This window comes from Limulus polyphemus, unplaced genomic scaffold (genome assembly GCF_000517525.1).
Source record: "Limulus polyphemus unplaced genomic scaffold, Limulus_polyphemus-2.1.2 Scaffold697, whole genome shotgun sequence".
Classification (NCBI taxonomy): domain Eukaryota; kingdom Metazoa; phylum Arthropoda; class Merostomata; order Xiphosura; family Limulidae; genus Limulus; species Limulus polyphemus.
The window spans coordinates 414619-431240 of NW_013666307.1; the positions used below are offsets into that span (position 1 = coordinate 414619).

General features: G+C 32.4%; 1 protein-coding gene across 5 annotated transcripts in view; it reads left to right on the forward strand.

The window, feature by feature from the left end:
• Positions 1-155: 155 nt before the first annotated feature.
• Positions 156-16622, forward strand: part of LOC106460040 (upstream stimulatory factor 2-like) — a 54409-nt gene continuing 37942 nt past the window's right edge. The window contains exons 1-4 of one of the 5 annotated variants that reach the window (XM_022386651.1): positions 163-287; positions 6359-6575; positions 10009-10067; positions 14786-14905. In XM_022386651.1, coding sequence (XP_022242359.1) covers positions 14803-14905 — 103 coding nt within the window. In that variant the 5' untranslated portion in view covers positions 163-287; positions 6359-6575; positions 10009-10067; positions 14786-14802. Of the gene's footprint in view, positions 288-3208; positions 3251-6313; positions 6576-10008; positions 10068-14785; positions 14906-16622 lie in introns of those variants that run through there. The other 4 variants (XM_022386649.1, XM_022386652.1, XM_022386648.1 and 1 more) reach the window with 4 other exon arrangements.

Consider the following 16622-nt stretch of genomic DNA (forward strand, 5'->3'; position numbering starts at 1 on the left):
GGTATTTTCCATTCTTTTGTGAGAAATTTCCTTATAATACCCATGAAAATATTATTTTACAACGTTATTTTTAGTTTTACAGTAACGATAACAGCAGGTATTTATAACGACTCTGATTGGCTTTTCACTCCTATATTTTCATACACGAAGCGCCATCTTGTCGTTTTGGTCATCTGGTATATTCACATGACCTTCTGTTTGGTCCCGTGACTTAGAAGAACTCTCGTCCATTAACTTTTTTCGCTTTTCTGTCACATGGATATGCTGGATCATAGTTTGAATACCAGGTAAGTACAGCTTTCGTAATTTAATTGTTACCTTGGAAAAACAAGAACGTTATTGAAGAGATTACACAGTCATATGTAACTCGACTGTAACGTATGTGCAAGCTGTAACTTAGTTTAAGTTTAGTCTTATTCTGTAGTGTTAATGTTATTGTACTGAAACTGAAAGTTCCGTAGTGTTACTCAAATTACTGAGTTTTCAAATTACAGTTAGTATTGGTCTTATAAGTTATATAGACACGCACACAATTTTAAACCCACAAGGAACCTATTGCTCAATCTAGGCAATCCTATTGATTATACTAAATTAATATAAAAACAAAACCCTTAGAGTCAGCCCTTATCATTCAAATACTTCTTAAACTTCCCCTTTAACACTTAAACTAACTGCATTTATCACTTCTTTTCAAAGGCCAACTACCCTGTTAGAAAAATATAGCTGTCTTAGTTGAAAATAACTAGTACCCTGCCAAAATTTATACTTGTGTACTTTTGTCGTGCCATTTTGATTAAGTATAAAAAAAGATAATGCTTCAACACTTTCAATTCCTTTAAGTTTAACAATTTTAAACACCTTGGTCAGATCCCATATAATTATTTTTAGGAGAAAATTTCAGAGATTTTGTCCTATTCTCTTATGACAACTTTTCCATCCCAGGTATCGTCCTAGTAGTAGCCCTCCTCTGAATCCTTTCCTATAATTCAATATCATTTCTAAGATAAGGAGCCACTGATCACAATACTCCAAATCTGGATTAACCAATGGCCTTTACAATGAAATTATAACCTTTTAGACTTGTATTCAATATTTTTATAGATACAACTTAAAACCATAAGAGACTGATCAACCAGAACACAAAAATCGTTTTTTTTTTCCTAAAACTGTTAAGGTTATTCCCATCAAAATTATAAGTTGATAACCCATTTATTATAAGTAAAAGCTACCTGCCATTTTTTTGCCTAATTCATCAAATCATTGAAATCCTATCCTAAAGCAACAGCAACATCCTAGATCTTAATATCATCAGCAAAATTAATTTAAAACTGATCAGCCACAACATCAGTGATGGAAAAAGTTATTTTTGACTGTTTGATAAAATTTATTTAAAAATTTAAAGAGGTTGTTTGTATAGATGAGAGAAAAAGTGTAAATTTGATGTATTTTGATTCTCAGAAAACACTTGACAAGGTGCTACATAAAAGGCTTGTTTTAAGAAGGAAAAAAAAAAAACTATATATATATATATGTAGGCTTAGGTAGAAGTTGGTAGATAGAAGGACACTGATTTTTTACAAATGGAGTTCAGCCAAACTGGATTTGTGGCACATATGGGGTACCTTAAGACTCAGAGTTACTGTTAAGACTTTTACTCTTTTTGATTTTTATTTATATATATATGGCATAAATGCAGGAATGGTCAAAAATGATTTAAATATGCTGATGATATTAAGGTTTTGGATGTTGCTAGCTTTCAGGATGCTTCTGCTATACAAAAGGATTAATGTTATTTGGTGAATTGGTGAAAAAAAATAGCAGATGGATTTTAATTAACAAATTCAAGGTAATGCATGAAGGTTATCACATGAGCTATAAATATAATTCTGTTTGGAAGAAAGTGACCTTTATGTTGCTAGTAAAAGGACAAATAGGATTTTATGTTGTATCTACAGAAATAGTGAATACAAGTCTGAAGAGGTTATTTCATTCTGTAGGTCACTGGTTAGGCCACATTTGGAGTATTGTGTTCAGTCTTGGGCTCCTTACTTTAGGAAGGACATTGAATTGTTGAAAAGGGTTCAGAGGAGGATCCCTAGGATGGTATCTGGGATGGAAAGGTTGTCATAAGAGGACAATTTAACATCTCTGATTTTTCTTTCTACAGAAGAAAAGTTATAGGGAATCTGATTTAAGTGCATATGTTTTTGCTGGGGATCTCATTGAAGTACATGTTTTTTTTCATACTTAATGGTAGGATGAGGAGACAAATAAATTTTGACAGGGTAGGAACAACTTTCAGCCAGGAGTTTTATTTTTCTAACAGGGTGGTTGGTTTTTGAAATGGGTTGCCTTCAGATATGTTGAAAGAATTGAATTTAAGGGAGTTAAATGGAACTGGAAGGCTTGATAAATATTTGAATAATAAGGGCTAACTTTGAGTTTATATATAATATAGTTTAGTGAATGGGATAGCCTAGATGGACAAACAGGTCCCTTGTTGTTCTTAAATGTTACATTACTAATGTTACTACTAATCATTGGTGATGTTAGTAAAACATGTAGGTTCAAGTCAATTTACGACAAATAAAAACCCTATAACCTGAGCACTTTTGAAAGGTTGACTCTTCTTCAGAGGCAAATTTTGTTGTTTATTATTGTATTTGTGAATTATACACTGTAGTTAGTATACAGTTAATAATAATAGTGTCAGTATAATGACATTATAAGTGAGTATTAGTTGTACTGTTTGTATTATTTTCAACATTTGTCTCATATGAGTCTTAATTACCAAGTCTGGTAAAGACTACATTGAACTCACTTAGATTTGAAAAAAAAAAAACTTGGCTTAGTCCCACTGCAATAGTAGTGTTAGCCATCTTGCCATCCATATTAAGTTTAACATAACTTGATATTTAAAATCTCATAAAAGCATACTTTAAATCTAAGTGTGTTTGGTTTATAGGGTGACCAGATTTTCAAATCTTAAATCCAGGACACAGTCATAGCTTCAGGTATTAAACCTGAGAACCTCCCATTTTTAGGGAAGATTATAAACAATTAATTATGCAAATAATAAATATCCTCAAGTAAGAAGTATATTTGTCCTTACATTATTTATGCTAGGTACTTTTGACAAGTGTTTTTTTTTCTTAGAAACTTCTTGCCAATCTATTGATCACTCAAAATCACTTGTTGGGACTAAAGAAAAAAAGTGCTCAGGAGAATTGGTCCTTCTAGCAACTGCCTGGTACAACATAATATGTAAACATTATGATACATGAATATTATTTTTCCACACTTAAAACAACATTTATTTTTATTTTTCACAACATTTTAATTTCTCACGTGTTGGGTGTGAAATTACTGTAAACGTAGTATTATGAAAAAGTAAATTTGCCTTTTCTTTCTACAATAATACGTTGGTCAATCAATCTGTTTTCAAAATTGAAACATGTATTCTTTATTGAACTTTAATAAATTCATATGGAACATGTAAGAATTTGGAAATAGCAGAGAAAACCCAATAAAATATAACTTAACAAATTGTATTTAACTTCATGAACATAATTTAGTGGATGCAACAAATTTAAGAAAAGGCTCAATAAATATATAAATGATAAGGGCTAAATTTTTGTTTTGGTTTACTTTAACCCTTTCGAGATGGGTCACGGTTGAAAGGCCATGTCATCTCGTTTGTTGACTCGCATTCAAAATTTTATTGAACTACTATTTCATGAATTTATGACAATACGTTTGGTATCAAACTGTAGATTATAATTCAAATTTTAGTACTCTACATTACTCAATTGCTTAATTTAAAAGTAAATATAAAAAACACAGATAAACCTAAATTTTTGTGTGTCACATGGTCTGTTGAATGAAGTCTATAGTTTCGTATGAATTAGAAACTCAAATTACTGATATTGACAAGCTGGAATATAAAATAAGAACATCTTACCTTTTCTGTTTGCCAAGGTATTGCTCATTTAATAAATCAAACACAGTGGCACCCCACCCACCTCTTTCCATTTTTGAAAATGCCCCTTTATATACACTTACTTATATATATAATATGAATAACCAATCAGAAGCTCAGAATGTTCTCCTAGTGGCTTTCTCAGCCATTTCAACAGGCTTGGACACCAATTCTTTCTTTTGAACCAATATTTCAAGTAGGTTGGTTGGATAGAATTGACAGGTCTGTATATGTATTTCATAGACCTAAATTAATTCCCCAAAACTATTAAAGAAGGGATAGAATTGACAGGTCTGTATATGTATTTCATAGACCTAAATTAATTCCCCAAAACTATTAAAGAAGGGATAGAATTGACAGGTCTGTATATGTATTTCATAGACCTAAATGGACTACATTTACAAAAATAACAGTGGTTTATTGCACAGAATTCAATTGTAGAATGAAGTGCTCATGTACTAATAGTAAAGAAAAATCTGCAGTGTCTTTTTAGAAGCCATTAAACAAGAATGTAAATGTGCACAAACAAATAATTAAATATTGACTCTCAATTTCTTTAGTTCCCGTTTATTTTTTATAGAGCAACTTATTAAATAAGTAAAGGACAAGAAATTACGACCTTCAAATGTTAATTCTAAGATTCTTGTGTTTGTTTGATTTATGAAATCCAATTTGAATGAAGTACATAAGAAATATCTTTCAGCAGTAAGTTCAGTATACACAAAGAGTCAGTTTATGATTATAAATATATTTTGTAAATTCTTCCATTATCAATAACAAAAATATGTATGTACTAACAAAGTTGGTGGTTCCTTATTTCTTGTGGCATTAGCAATGAAAACATTTTAACACAACTGTTGATGTAGTTTCATAGCACTTTATTACAGGAGAGTGAAAAGTATTCTTCAAATCATAGAAGAAATCCATTCATTATTAATGAGTTAAATTCAAACAGGACTTTTAAGTTTATTCCATAATTATAATAAAAGAAATTTCACCTTTTATTCTCAATTAAAGAAATTAAATTGAAAGTAATTGCAGGTATTTAAGATGTATTCTGTTAAATATCTGATATTTTCCTCATTAATGCAATAGGATTAAAGACTGAAACTTCAAGAATATTTTATGGTGAAGGTTAGTAAAAAGATGGTATAACAGTTTTTTAAGCACAAATAGTTTATTGGATAAAATCTCCAGTTATATGTACATTTTTAAAATAAACATATACTAACTATATAAAATGGTGAACTAATTTTGGCACATTGATGTCAGTATTAAGGGTAACTTTGTCTGTGGTTGGTTTGGGTGAAATGACCTGCCCACTCTTTGTTGGCCAGGGGTTTGTTATAAAATTCTACTCAACTATAGTGCTGGGCAATTAGTGGAATTTGCTGTTCAATTAGTCAGTGGGCTCATTAATTGATTACATTTAAACTAATTGATTATTCTTTCATCAGACGTAGATACTTGGAATAATCAAAAATTGTAATAATCAGAAACATTTTGATTAGTTGATTAATTTTTGTAGGTCACAGCAATAATTGATTAAGCTGAACAGCCTTCAATTAACCCTGTGTTCAATTAATTATTTTACATTATACTAATCAATGTAATCAATGCTCATAGGTAATAGTTAATTACCCAGCTTTGTTTATTGTTAACCCTTGAGCTACTTTAAATGCTTCACAACTTAAAAGTCAACCATCGGCTATGAACATCACCTGTCATTTGCATTCTACTCTACTTTGTTTTAATGGGTGCAAATCATGTGATTAGTGATCTACGCAATACTGCAATCATGTCATTTTCTGTAGCATGCTTCATAGCCAACTTCCTGGGAAACACAAAAGCTAAGCTTCGTCATTCAAAACTGTATGGTAATTTCCCTACTGAGATAAAAATAATTATCTCTTCTTTCATGGTTGTCAGAGGCTCAAAGTACTAAATACAAGTATAATAAAGCTACAAATTACTGACAAAAATTAAAACCGAGTCATTTAGTCATCCCAAAAGGATCTTCTGGGACAGTATGCCAAGAAATTGAACTATTCTGGCCAAGCTGTGATGTATTGTCACTATTTCTTGAATAAATTATATTATCATTTGGAGATTTAGTAATAGTATTTCAAAGGTTACACTTTACGAGTATTCTTACACCTACTTCTATGCTGTTGGTAAAAGTTGTATATGTTTAGGTGTTTTATTTTAATAATTAACGTGAAACATAATTATGATCACGAGACTTAAGACATTGTATTATAACTAGGAATACTAATAATTAGACTCAATACCAAGGTCTTATTCTTATAATTTGAATATTTTCCTTTAATTTAGGTCATTAAACAGCACATTTGATTCTACTTATTGATGATTTTGCAGACCCTAATCACCATCTTTGTCCTGTATTCTGAAGACAACAGGACATAAGTTTGAGATCTGGAAAAGACAGACAGGCTAGGCTTCAGTTAATACAGTTGCATTTTTCTAACATAGTGATTGGCTTTTTGAATGAGTTGCTATCAGGAGTATTGGAGCTGTTACTTTAAAAGAATTGAAGAGAGGTCATGATGTCTTGAAAAATAAAGGGTTGTCAAGAGTAGGTGTGAAAATACAACCTTGAAGGACCAAGTGGCCCTTTATATTGAGTTTATATTAAATTCATGCATTATAGTATCTGAAAATAAAGCAGTTTTTTTTATATTTACAAGTTTTTTTCCAATTGTGTAGCTATGACTTTTTTATTAAGTAATCACATCAAATTATTACAAAAATGTAAATAAATAGTATAATTGATATGTTTTCGGATGTTATTCATAAATATTTGTTCAGAATCAGCAGTAGTACTGTCTGTTTACTTTATGTTCAAGTGGGCTGTTAGATCCAAAGGTAGAGTCCAAAATATAATATCAAGATGAGAATTTTAGTACTTGTTTATCTAATTTTTCTAAGTTAGGCATAGAACTAATTATTAATAACTTCTGATGAAAAATAGACAAACTTAGTTTTCAGTCTTGATCTTCAACTTTACTTATAAGTTCATGAAACCCAGTATAAAAAAACTACTTAGAAGTATACTTATTACTTATTAGCAGCTTTTTTTTGGCTTAGTGAATGGATTTAGTGCTAACCTTAATCTACCACACTGATTAAACATTATGGGATTATGGCTAAAAATATTATTTGAGGGTTCCCAATTGATGATTCAATAAAGCATAATCAATCATTTAATGTTTGTTTTCTTGTGTTTTGATTCTTGATACTATAAAACTATAAAGAAAGTGGAGTAGGTCATTGGAAATGGACATAATAAATATGGTGTGGTTGTCACAAGTTCTTATTACTGTTGTAGCTTTTTTCCCATTGATACTGTGATCGCTTCACCTATTCTAGGATCAAAAAGACTTACCTTGCTGGTTCATCTGATCTTCTGTGCAATTAGTGGGTTAATTTGCGTAAACAGCATTTTTCAACCATTACGAAGTCTAGTCCAGGCCTTGACAAATATTTTCAGACCTAGGAGTCAGTCCAAAAACTTGGGAGCCAGGTGTGCCTAACCTAGCTTCACTACTCTTTGTACTGGGAAATTGGGGCTACACTAGTGCTTCTGTTATCCGCGATCCTCGATTATTCACAGTTTTTTCTTTTTTTTCATATTTTCTCAAAATATTTGTGCCATTACAATTTTAGACAATAATTTACATGTTTTGGAAAAATTGTCGCTCAGAAATTAATTTTGGTTGCAAAGATTCGGGTGTTGCATGATATCCAGGGTTTTAACATGCAAGATCTGGCTTGTTCAAATCATAAGTGGGCCAGTTCAAGCCTAGTCTTGCCAATTTTATTTTTAGCTGTTGAAACATGAATACTAAATATTTATAGCTTGGTTAACTTTACTTGATTAGTGATTAAGAACATAGTATACAAAAATGCACAAAATACACATTACGATTTCTTTAAGGTTTCACTTAACTTCAGTTGTCGTTGGCTGTTCTGTGCTACACGACGGGCATTCTTTAACATGCATACTGCCCAGTTATGCATTGTCTACTTCTCTACAGATAATTGGTATCTTCAGTCTGTTTTAACAAAGGCTTTTTTCTAATAATTCCCAAACGAGATTTGTGCTAATTTTTAAATTATTATTCACAGCCGTTCAAAGTGTGCGAATGTGTCTATAGCAGAAAAAGTGCTGAAACTTTTTAACTATTTATGCCTATTTTAGTGTTTAAATTAAACAAAAGCAGGAATGGGCAATCAAAAGAGGAAGTATTATAGGAGAAAAAGTGGCATTAAACTCGTGTAACTCATGAAATTTGGAGAAATTGAGCGTGACTGACCAACACTTGGCTTTTAGGATTATGATTGTGAGGACTTTTATAATATTTCATGATTATGTGATTAAATGACAATTAAAAGATTATAATTTAAAACAAGGAACTTAAATATATTGAAAAATTTTATCTAGATTAAACAATGGGCTAACTAGTGAGACACAATAGTGCCTCACTTATCCGCTGTGTCTGTTATCCATGATATTTTGCTTTTCCCAGACCAGCATGAATAATTGAGGACCAGTGTATATTTATTTACTTTCACAGCAATGAATGCATGCTAACGATCACATGATATCAACAGTCACTTCATAGTATTGCCTGAACTAACTGCCTTTGGTCCTGTCTGAGTCTATACATGCTCACTGATTGGTTGAATTGAGAGAAGAAAGAAAAAAAATATGTGAAATTAGTAAAGTGTTGTGCAACTACAGTGCTTCATTCCTGAACAAACGTGAAGATCAATTTGAGGCTCAAAGAATGCGAAAATAATTCTGGACTTCCAAGAGTCCAGAACTGTTCTAGATTCGAGTTCTATTTAGCACAGCCCAGTGCACAAATGAAATTGTAGGAAAGCCTAGGACCATGATGGTGCTCGGAATTTGTCGAAGCCTGATCTGGTGCATCCCAGCAGACTTGAAGAGCCTTAGTAATGGGCAAAAGGTATCACCTACACTGGATATAGTAGATATGGTTTTGATATGTTGTTATACACTCTTCACTTTCATAAGTTTCATAAAATAACTCGCAGACATCAAGGGTCCATTTGGTCCTTCAAGGCTGTCCTTGCATACCCACCCTTGGGAAAAGTAAACATTTAAACTTGCACTTTATTTCTCTGAAGATTATTGATTCTCATCTTAAACTTGTACAGTGCTGGTCTCCATTACTGCTGATAATAACTCCATTCCCCAAGTCAATCATCCTTTTAGAAAAATAAAACTGTCTTAAGTGGAATCTGGCTTGTTTTTTCAGATCTTGTGTCCTCTCATCTTATCTTCCAAATGTAGCAAAAAGAAATCAGTTCTTTATCCTATTAGTCCCCCATATAAACTTCAATAAGATCATCTTTTACCAGGGCCTAAGCTGACTTTTAGTTTGTATAGCAATTTAGCTAATCTAGTTTCAAACTTTGGGGTGTAAGTTAAATTCCTAGCTAAGGTAAATACCAAACTGTATGTTATACGCTACGTGAAACTGAAAAAGACTAACACAAGATAATGTCACACAACAGTTTTCATTTTTCTGACTTAAATAACACTGTAATTGTTTTGTACAGATGTCTATCATATGAAACAAAGAGTAATTCAAAAAGTAGTTAAAAAACAAACTACAAATAGACCATAATAGGAAGAGAAATTTATGTTGGATAAAGGAGTGATTCACAAACTTATGAAGCTATAACATCCCAGTTCATTTTTGCTTGTACAAGAGGAGCTGTACAAATTAATTAATCAAATGTAATCAATTAATGAACATGTTAATTAATTGATTAGCAAGTACCACTAATCACCCTTCTCCAATTTATATTTAACACTATAAAAGTAACTCAGTAAGAAAAGGCTTGTAATATTTCAGGGGGTAAGCACCTGTTTGAAATATTTAAATTCTAAAAATGTAAAATTTAACCCACTTATTTAGCTGTATGTATTTCTTAGTCTTAAAATTTTAACATAAGATATTTGCTTTTCAAATTAGTGGTTCAGAGAAATCAGCTGAGTCAGGAACAACAGATGAAATTCATCACATTCAGGATGGTAAGTTTGTACTATTTTGTGCATACATATTTTTAAGCTACAATTGTGCATGCAAAACCAAAGTAAAACAAAGGTGCTCTATAAAGAAACATCATCAAGTAACTTGTTTAGTACTGTTCTTATTTTTAGTAAATTCAACATATTTTGAATGAACCAGTAATTTTATCTGAATAGAATGGCTAGAATTTCTTAGATTTCTAATTACCAGTTTGTTTTTATACCATTTGATATATGCTTGGTCCAAATATTGCACCACATATTGAATAAATTTGTTTTTCAATTTATAACATTCAATGTAAAAAACTGACCAAAAGGATTTGGTGAAATGTCTCATTTTCTCCATGACAAAAATCTAGAAAACACCAGCAGTAATTAGTGGAATTATTGCAGTATTAATGGTATTTTCTTTTGATATTTTTTTGTTTGGTTTGTGTTTTATTAAGATCCCTTAACAAATAATTATAGACCCATAAGTAATTTGGTGCATAAATAATTCATAAAAATGTATTTATAAACCCAAAAATGTTAATTGAACCAAAAACACCCTATTCCTTTATTGTAAGCAAATTGTCTTGATAACAGAAGATTCAGGATCAATTACAGATTGAATTGTAAGTATTGGACACGTGACTTTAATTATTTTCTATAAAAAACATATCTAGTATAATTGGTTTTATCAAATCTGAACCCATAATTTTTTGTTCATTCTGCCTGAATTATTTTCGTGATTTCCTAATAATTATCACCATTCAATTTTATTAATCTTGTTTTTCCCTTCAGCATCAGGAGTACTCACACGAAGCATTATTGAATAAATATCCTCAAACCTCTCCTGTTTGAACATTTGGTGTCACTATCTGATGGGTAAATTGGGATTTATGACCAGGCGCTGTCACTGTCTGTTTAGTTTTAAGGTGTGAATGCTATGTTATAGCTAGTTCATGTTGATAGTACCTTATATGCCCACCCTTTCAGCCATGGGGGTGTTATAATGTTTTGATCAATCCCACTATTTATTGGTGAAAGAGTATCCCAAGAGTTGGCAGTAGGTGGTGATGACTAGCTGCCTTCCCTCTAGTCTTACACTATTAAATTAGGGACGGCTAGCACATATAGCCTTCGTGTAGCTTTGCACGAAATTCAAAACAAACAAACACTACCTTAAATCTGGTACATGTACAAATCATTACCTTGACATTGCTTTGCCACTAAGAGGTAGTCTTCTGTTTAAAGGTAGAAAAAAGCCATTGTTTCTTAAAGTACTCCCCTGCAGTCCTATATCACAAAATTTCACTGTGTAGTTTCACTAGCCTGCTCAAAGTTTTATATAACTAGCTTAAGTCTTTACATCACAGCTGAATGAATATGAATAACTGAGTTTATAACTGACTAGTATCTTTGCACTTCTTGTGTCTTTAAGTCTTTTACAGCTCTGCCTCTACTAAATGATGCCTGAGTTTACAAAGTTGTGTACAATAGCTCTGTGTATAGTTGTTACAGTATTGAGTACAAAAGGAGATTTAGTACCCAAAATAGAATAAAAAAACAAATACAGATGTTCATTGAAAGCAGAAACTCTAGGAAGACTTGAGAATATTCAAATGAATAATATTCAGTTACCAAATTATGATCCAGTTAGAGCAATCAGGCTATGGGTTACAAAAAAAAGAAAAGAAGAAAGGGATGGCTTTGCCAACAATATAAGCCTAGGGCTAAGAAGCCAAAGGAGTGCTTCACCCCCTATAGGAGTCATTGAACAAGTACAATATATATTAGTTTAACATCTAAATATGTGAAAATTTTGAAGTTAATCAAGTAAAGTTCTTGGTAGTCATGCACAGGAAGTGTTGGAAGCTTTTAAATCCAGTCACAGTTCAGGGTATATTACCTTCTTTACGTAGTTGTATAACCCTCTGGCACAGACTCTGAGTAGGTAAATGTTTGTATGAGCCTGAAATCATTCCTTTTAGCATGGGCCACTCTTGCTTGAGCTTTTCTTTAACTAAGAGTTTGTTGACTTGTTTTTGTTCTTCTCTTTGTTCATCCTCCCCTTGGAGACTGCCATGAACAACATTTATTGTTTGGTCAGTTCCATATAACATTCCAAGAACCTCAAGAGCTTCCTCACTTTAACTAGTACCTGCCAAACTTACCACCACTGTTTCCAGCAAGTTTTACTAGTACCTGCACAAATTTACCACCACTGGTTCCAGCAAGTTTTACCAGTACTTGCCAGGTTTGCCACCACTGTTTCCAGCAAGTTTTACCAATACCTGCCAAATTTACCACCACTGTTTCCAGCAAGTTTTACCAAATTTACCACCACTGTTTCCAGCAAGTTTTACCAATACCTGCCAAATTTACCACCACTGTTTCCAGCAAGTTTTACCAGTACCTGCCAAATTTACCACCACTGGTTCCAGCAAGTTTTACCAATACCTGCCAAATTTACCACCACTGGTTCCAGCAAGTTTTACCAATACCTGCCAAATTTGCCACCACTGGTTTCAGCAAGTTTTACCAGTAACTGCCAATTTTACCACCACTGGTTCCAGCAAGAGACTAAAGTCTTTAAAAATCTCACTGTCTTCTTTTTTTGAATCTGTGTTTTATTTTATTTTTTTAGACTTTATGTACCTCTTTTTTCAGGTCTGACAATTCATTTTCAAAGTTTTCAGAATACTTTTTTAAGTTTTTCTCCATTCATAACAGCACTAGTTTTTCCTCCTATAAGTTCTATGCTGTCTCTCATGCTCTTTACAGCATTTCCATCTCCTGATTCAAGAAAATCTAACTTAGCTATTGTTGCTTCTGTCAATGGCTGTATTTCATTAAATACCAAATTTTGTTTTTGCAACTGCTTACTAAGCATTACAAGAACATCATGAATATTTAGCATGAATGACACCGGCTAGCATCACTGTCTTATATTCTGAAAAGTATTTGTGCAAACCATGGGCAGTAGCATAAACTTTTCTACAAAGTTTGAAAGGGTAACCAGGATTGAGTTATTCGTCTCATACACAGCTTCAACAGCATTTTTAAGCCCAAGCCATCTTATACTATGTGGCTCTTTTATTGTAAGTTCAGGCTCACCTAATAGTTTTTGAATACTGTTGAGTTACAGTTATTTCACCCACTCGTGAAATAATAGAAAAAGTTAAAATTTATGTCTTGAGAGTGTCCAACCTTTTAAATTTTAGTTTAGGCAATGGGCAATACAGTGGGTTTGTACTGCAAATGGGAAGTACTTTGATTTCATCTGCACACCAACATCTGTCTTTTTACCTGTCATTGTTGATGTATCATCTGTTGCTATAGAAACAATCTTAGCTGGGTCAAGCCCGAGGTTAGTGAGGTACTTTATCAGGTGACTGACAATGGTATAAGCTTTTCCATCCTCAGAGGCTACGTTTGTTAAGAAATTTGTTACTGCTTTACCATTCTTCACATACCTTATACATAGTGATAAATGTTTCTGTATTAATAAATCTTTGCTTTATTCTATCATTATTGCATATGTCTCGGACTGAAGGATTTCTTATATAAGTGACCTCTGAATAACTCTACGTATACATGACTGTATATCATTTATTGTTACGTAGCTTAAATTCTTATATTTGATTTTTGCTCCATTCAAATTCTGTAACTCAAGCAAACTGTTAACTTTATTCCTCCTTTGATACATAAAAGATTGTACGAAACGATTTATTGTCATCATCTGATACAGAGATCGAATTATTTTCCTTGTCAACATCACAATCATACATTTTACTCTTGTCTCCAGATTCCTAAAAGCAGCCCATGCCTCTCAATACTGTTCTTCTGAATATTAGGTGATCCCTCATTCACCCATATGCTTCTCTCTTTTCTCTCTATGCAAATGCTGCACTTCAGTCTCTTATCTACCACTTCACCAACCACCACAAAGCATGAAAATTTTTTCTTCCAATACTGAATTGTTTATTCAGTTTCAAACAAGATGATAAAACTAAAGACAGTGCATAGATTGTTTGCAAAATCGTATATGATCTTATCATTTCTTGCACTGAACTTGGTGATTAAACAGCAAAGAAACAAACTAGAACTACCATTTTATTTGTACAGCGAGCTCATTTTTGTCGTATAATTCTTCTTAACTCTTCCTGGTCAAACTAAACTGTTGATGAGATAACATTTTTGTCATCCGTATATCAAGAGTACTTGATAAAGTCGACAAAAGTCAATAAGCTTTTGCCCAAATTGGATTGCATCAGACTGACTGGTTCTCTGAAAATTGAAACAGCATGCTCAATTAGCTTACTTAAATTTACTCCAGATAAAGTCAGTGACTCCGTAATGGCCACTTTTCAAAGCATTTTTGTTTGCCTAGATCTGATTTTTAATACATTTTTTGAGGAAAATATGCATGAATACGCAGTATGTGTCCTTATCTAGAGCTCTGGTTTTCTCTTATGTTTAATACTGCATTATTTATAACCAAAGAAAGCCAAAGTTTTAATCTGTCAATTGATTTATAATGTTACATTGTTTCCTGTACAAGAGAATTGTCTATTTTGCTTCCAGCTCAAACTTTATTCCCACAGGAAACACTTCAGTGAGCTTAACTGAGCCATTTTGATGAAAGTGAACCTAAGAAAAGTAAGGTCCATTTTAAAAAAACTGTTATCTTTTCATTAATAACTGTTTGTTACATTATTATTATTTGTTTTTGGTAGATGGAACTGTTGGTGTGATGGAAGGAGTAGAAAATGGTACAGGACTAAACCTTAGCCCACAGAGTGGTAGTTTGATGGATCCAAATGTTCAGTATCAGCTTCATGCTGAGAATGGACATGGTAATAACCAAATGGGTTCTCTATAATACAAATTTTGTATGTAGAAGTTTGCAAGTCCTTGGGTAATTATTTTGTGGAGATATTTGTGGTATTAAATGTAACCTCAACAGTATTGTAGTATGTAATAAAATTTATCACTTAGTTATTCTGTATTTTTCAAACAAGTTTAAGTAAATAGCATATTTTTCTGTACAGAATTGCTAATAGTTTTGAAGCACAAATTGACAATACAAAGGTACTGTAGTTTTAAAAGAGATGAAAAACTTTATAATAATATATCTTATAATTGCATACATGTAATTTTTTTCAATTTAATCATATAATGAAATTCTGTTATTTGACTACTCATGAACCTATATAAATTGTTTGTGGCATATACATACATCACTAGCTTTATCAGAAAGGTTCAATTGCTGTAATAATTCATTAGTCAATTTTGTTTAAAAAACACATGAACCCCACACTTGAAAGACATACAGAAGTCATTATTTTAAGTCTTTCCGTATGGGTACTCTTTTCTGTACATGTCACAAGGTTTTACTGAGTTACATTCAAAATTTAATTAAAATATTTGGTCGTCAAGAAATTAATGTCACATTTTGGAACACTTTCATCAACCCCCACAACAAAAAAACACATACATCACATATAATAGTTAAACGAACTGCCTAAACGTCACATTAGTGTAGCCTATATAATGTGTACTCTTTTCTGTACATGTCACAAGGTTTTACTGAGTAACATTCAAAATTTAATTAAAATATTAGGTCGTCAAGAAATTAATGTCGCATTTTGGAACACTCCCCAAAAAAGTACATCACGTATAACAGTTAAATGAACTGTTTAAATTATCACGTTAGTGTAGCCTATATAATGTATAAAGTTTAGTATACTCTAATCTCTTATATTGATGGCACATGACGAGAGACACATTCAGCATATAATGATGTTTGAATACAAAAAGGGAAACAATGCTTCTTTAGCCATAAAGAAGTTTATGGAAATGTTTGAACATTCGTTGTAAGTGTCAATGATGGTTCAGCAAATTTCATTCAGGCCTTATAAACTGTGATGGCAGGGGCCGACATGTTGGAATTGATATTGATGCACTGAAGATGCTTGTTGAGTCTAACCCCAGGCAATAGAGTTGTGAAATGGCCCTGAAATTGCATGTCTCTCATGAAACAATACGTAAACATGTAAGGAATATGGGAAAACTCCATAAAGAAGGTGTTTGAGTGCCTCACATAATGCACATTAACCATTTTTGGACAGAATTGTCACCCCTAATGAAAAATGGATTCTCTATGCGTATATTAAATGCCAAAAACAATGGCTCAGTCCTAGACAAAAAAACCACTTCCAACTCAAAAATCGCGACACTGCAGAGATCTATAGTCAGCAGTTGGAACATTTAAATCAAGCCCTTCATCACAAATGCCCTTCAATCAGAAAGGTGTTCGTCTTCTCCACAATAATGCACATCTACATGTGGCACATTTGACACAACACAAGTTTATGGAGTTGGGTTAGGAAGTTTTCCCCCACTCATCATATTCTCCAGATATGGCACCATCAGATTATCATCTTTTTCAATTGCTACAACACCATCTTAATGGGAAAACGTATGAAAATGTGGGAGGTGTTAAAGAGGACATTGACATGTTTTTTGCCTCAAAGCCAAGTGATTTCTGTAATCAGGGCATTAACAACCTGA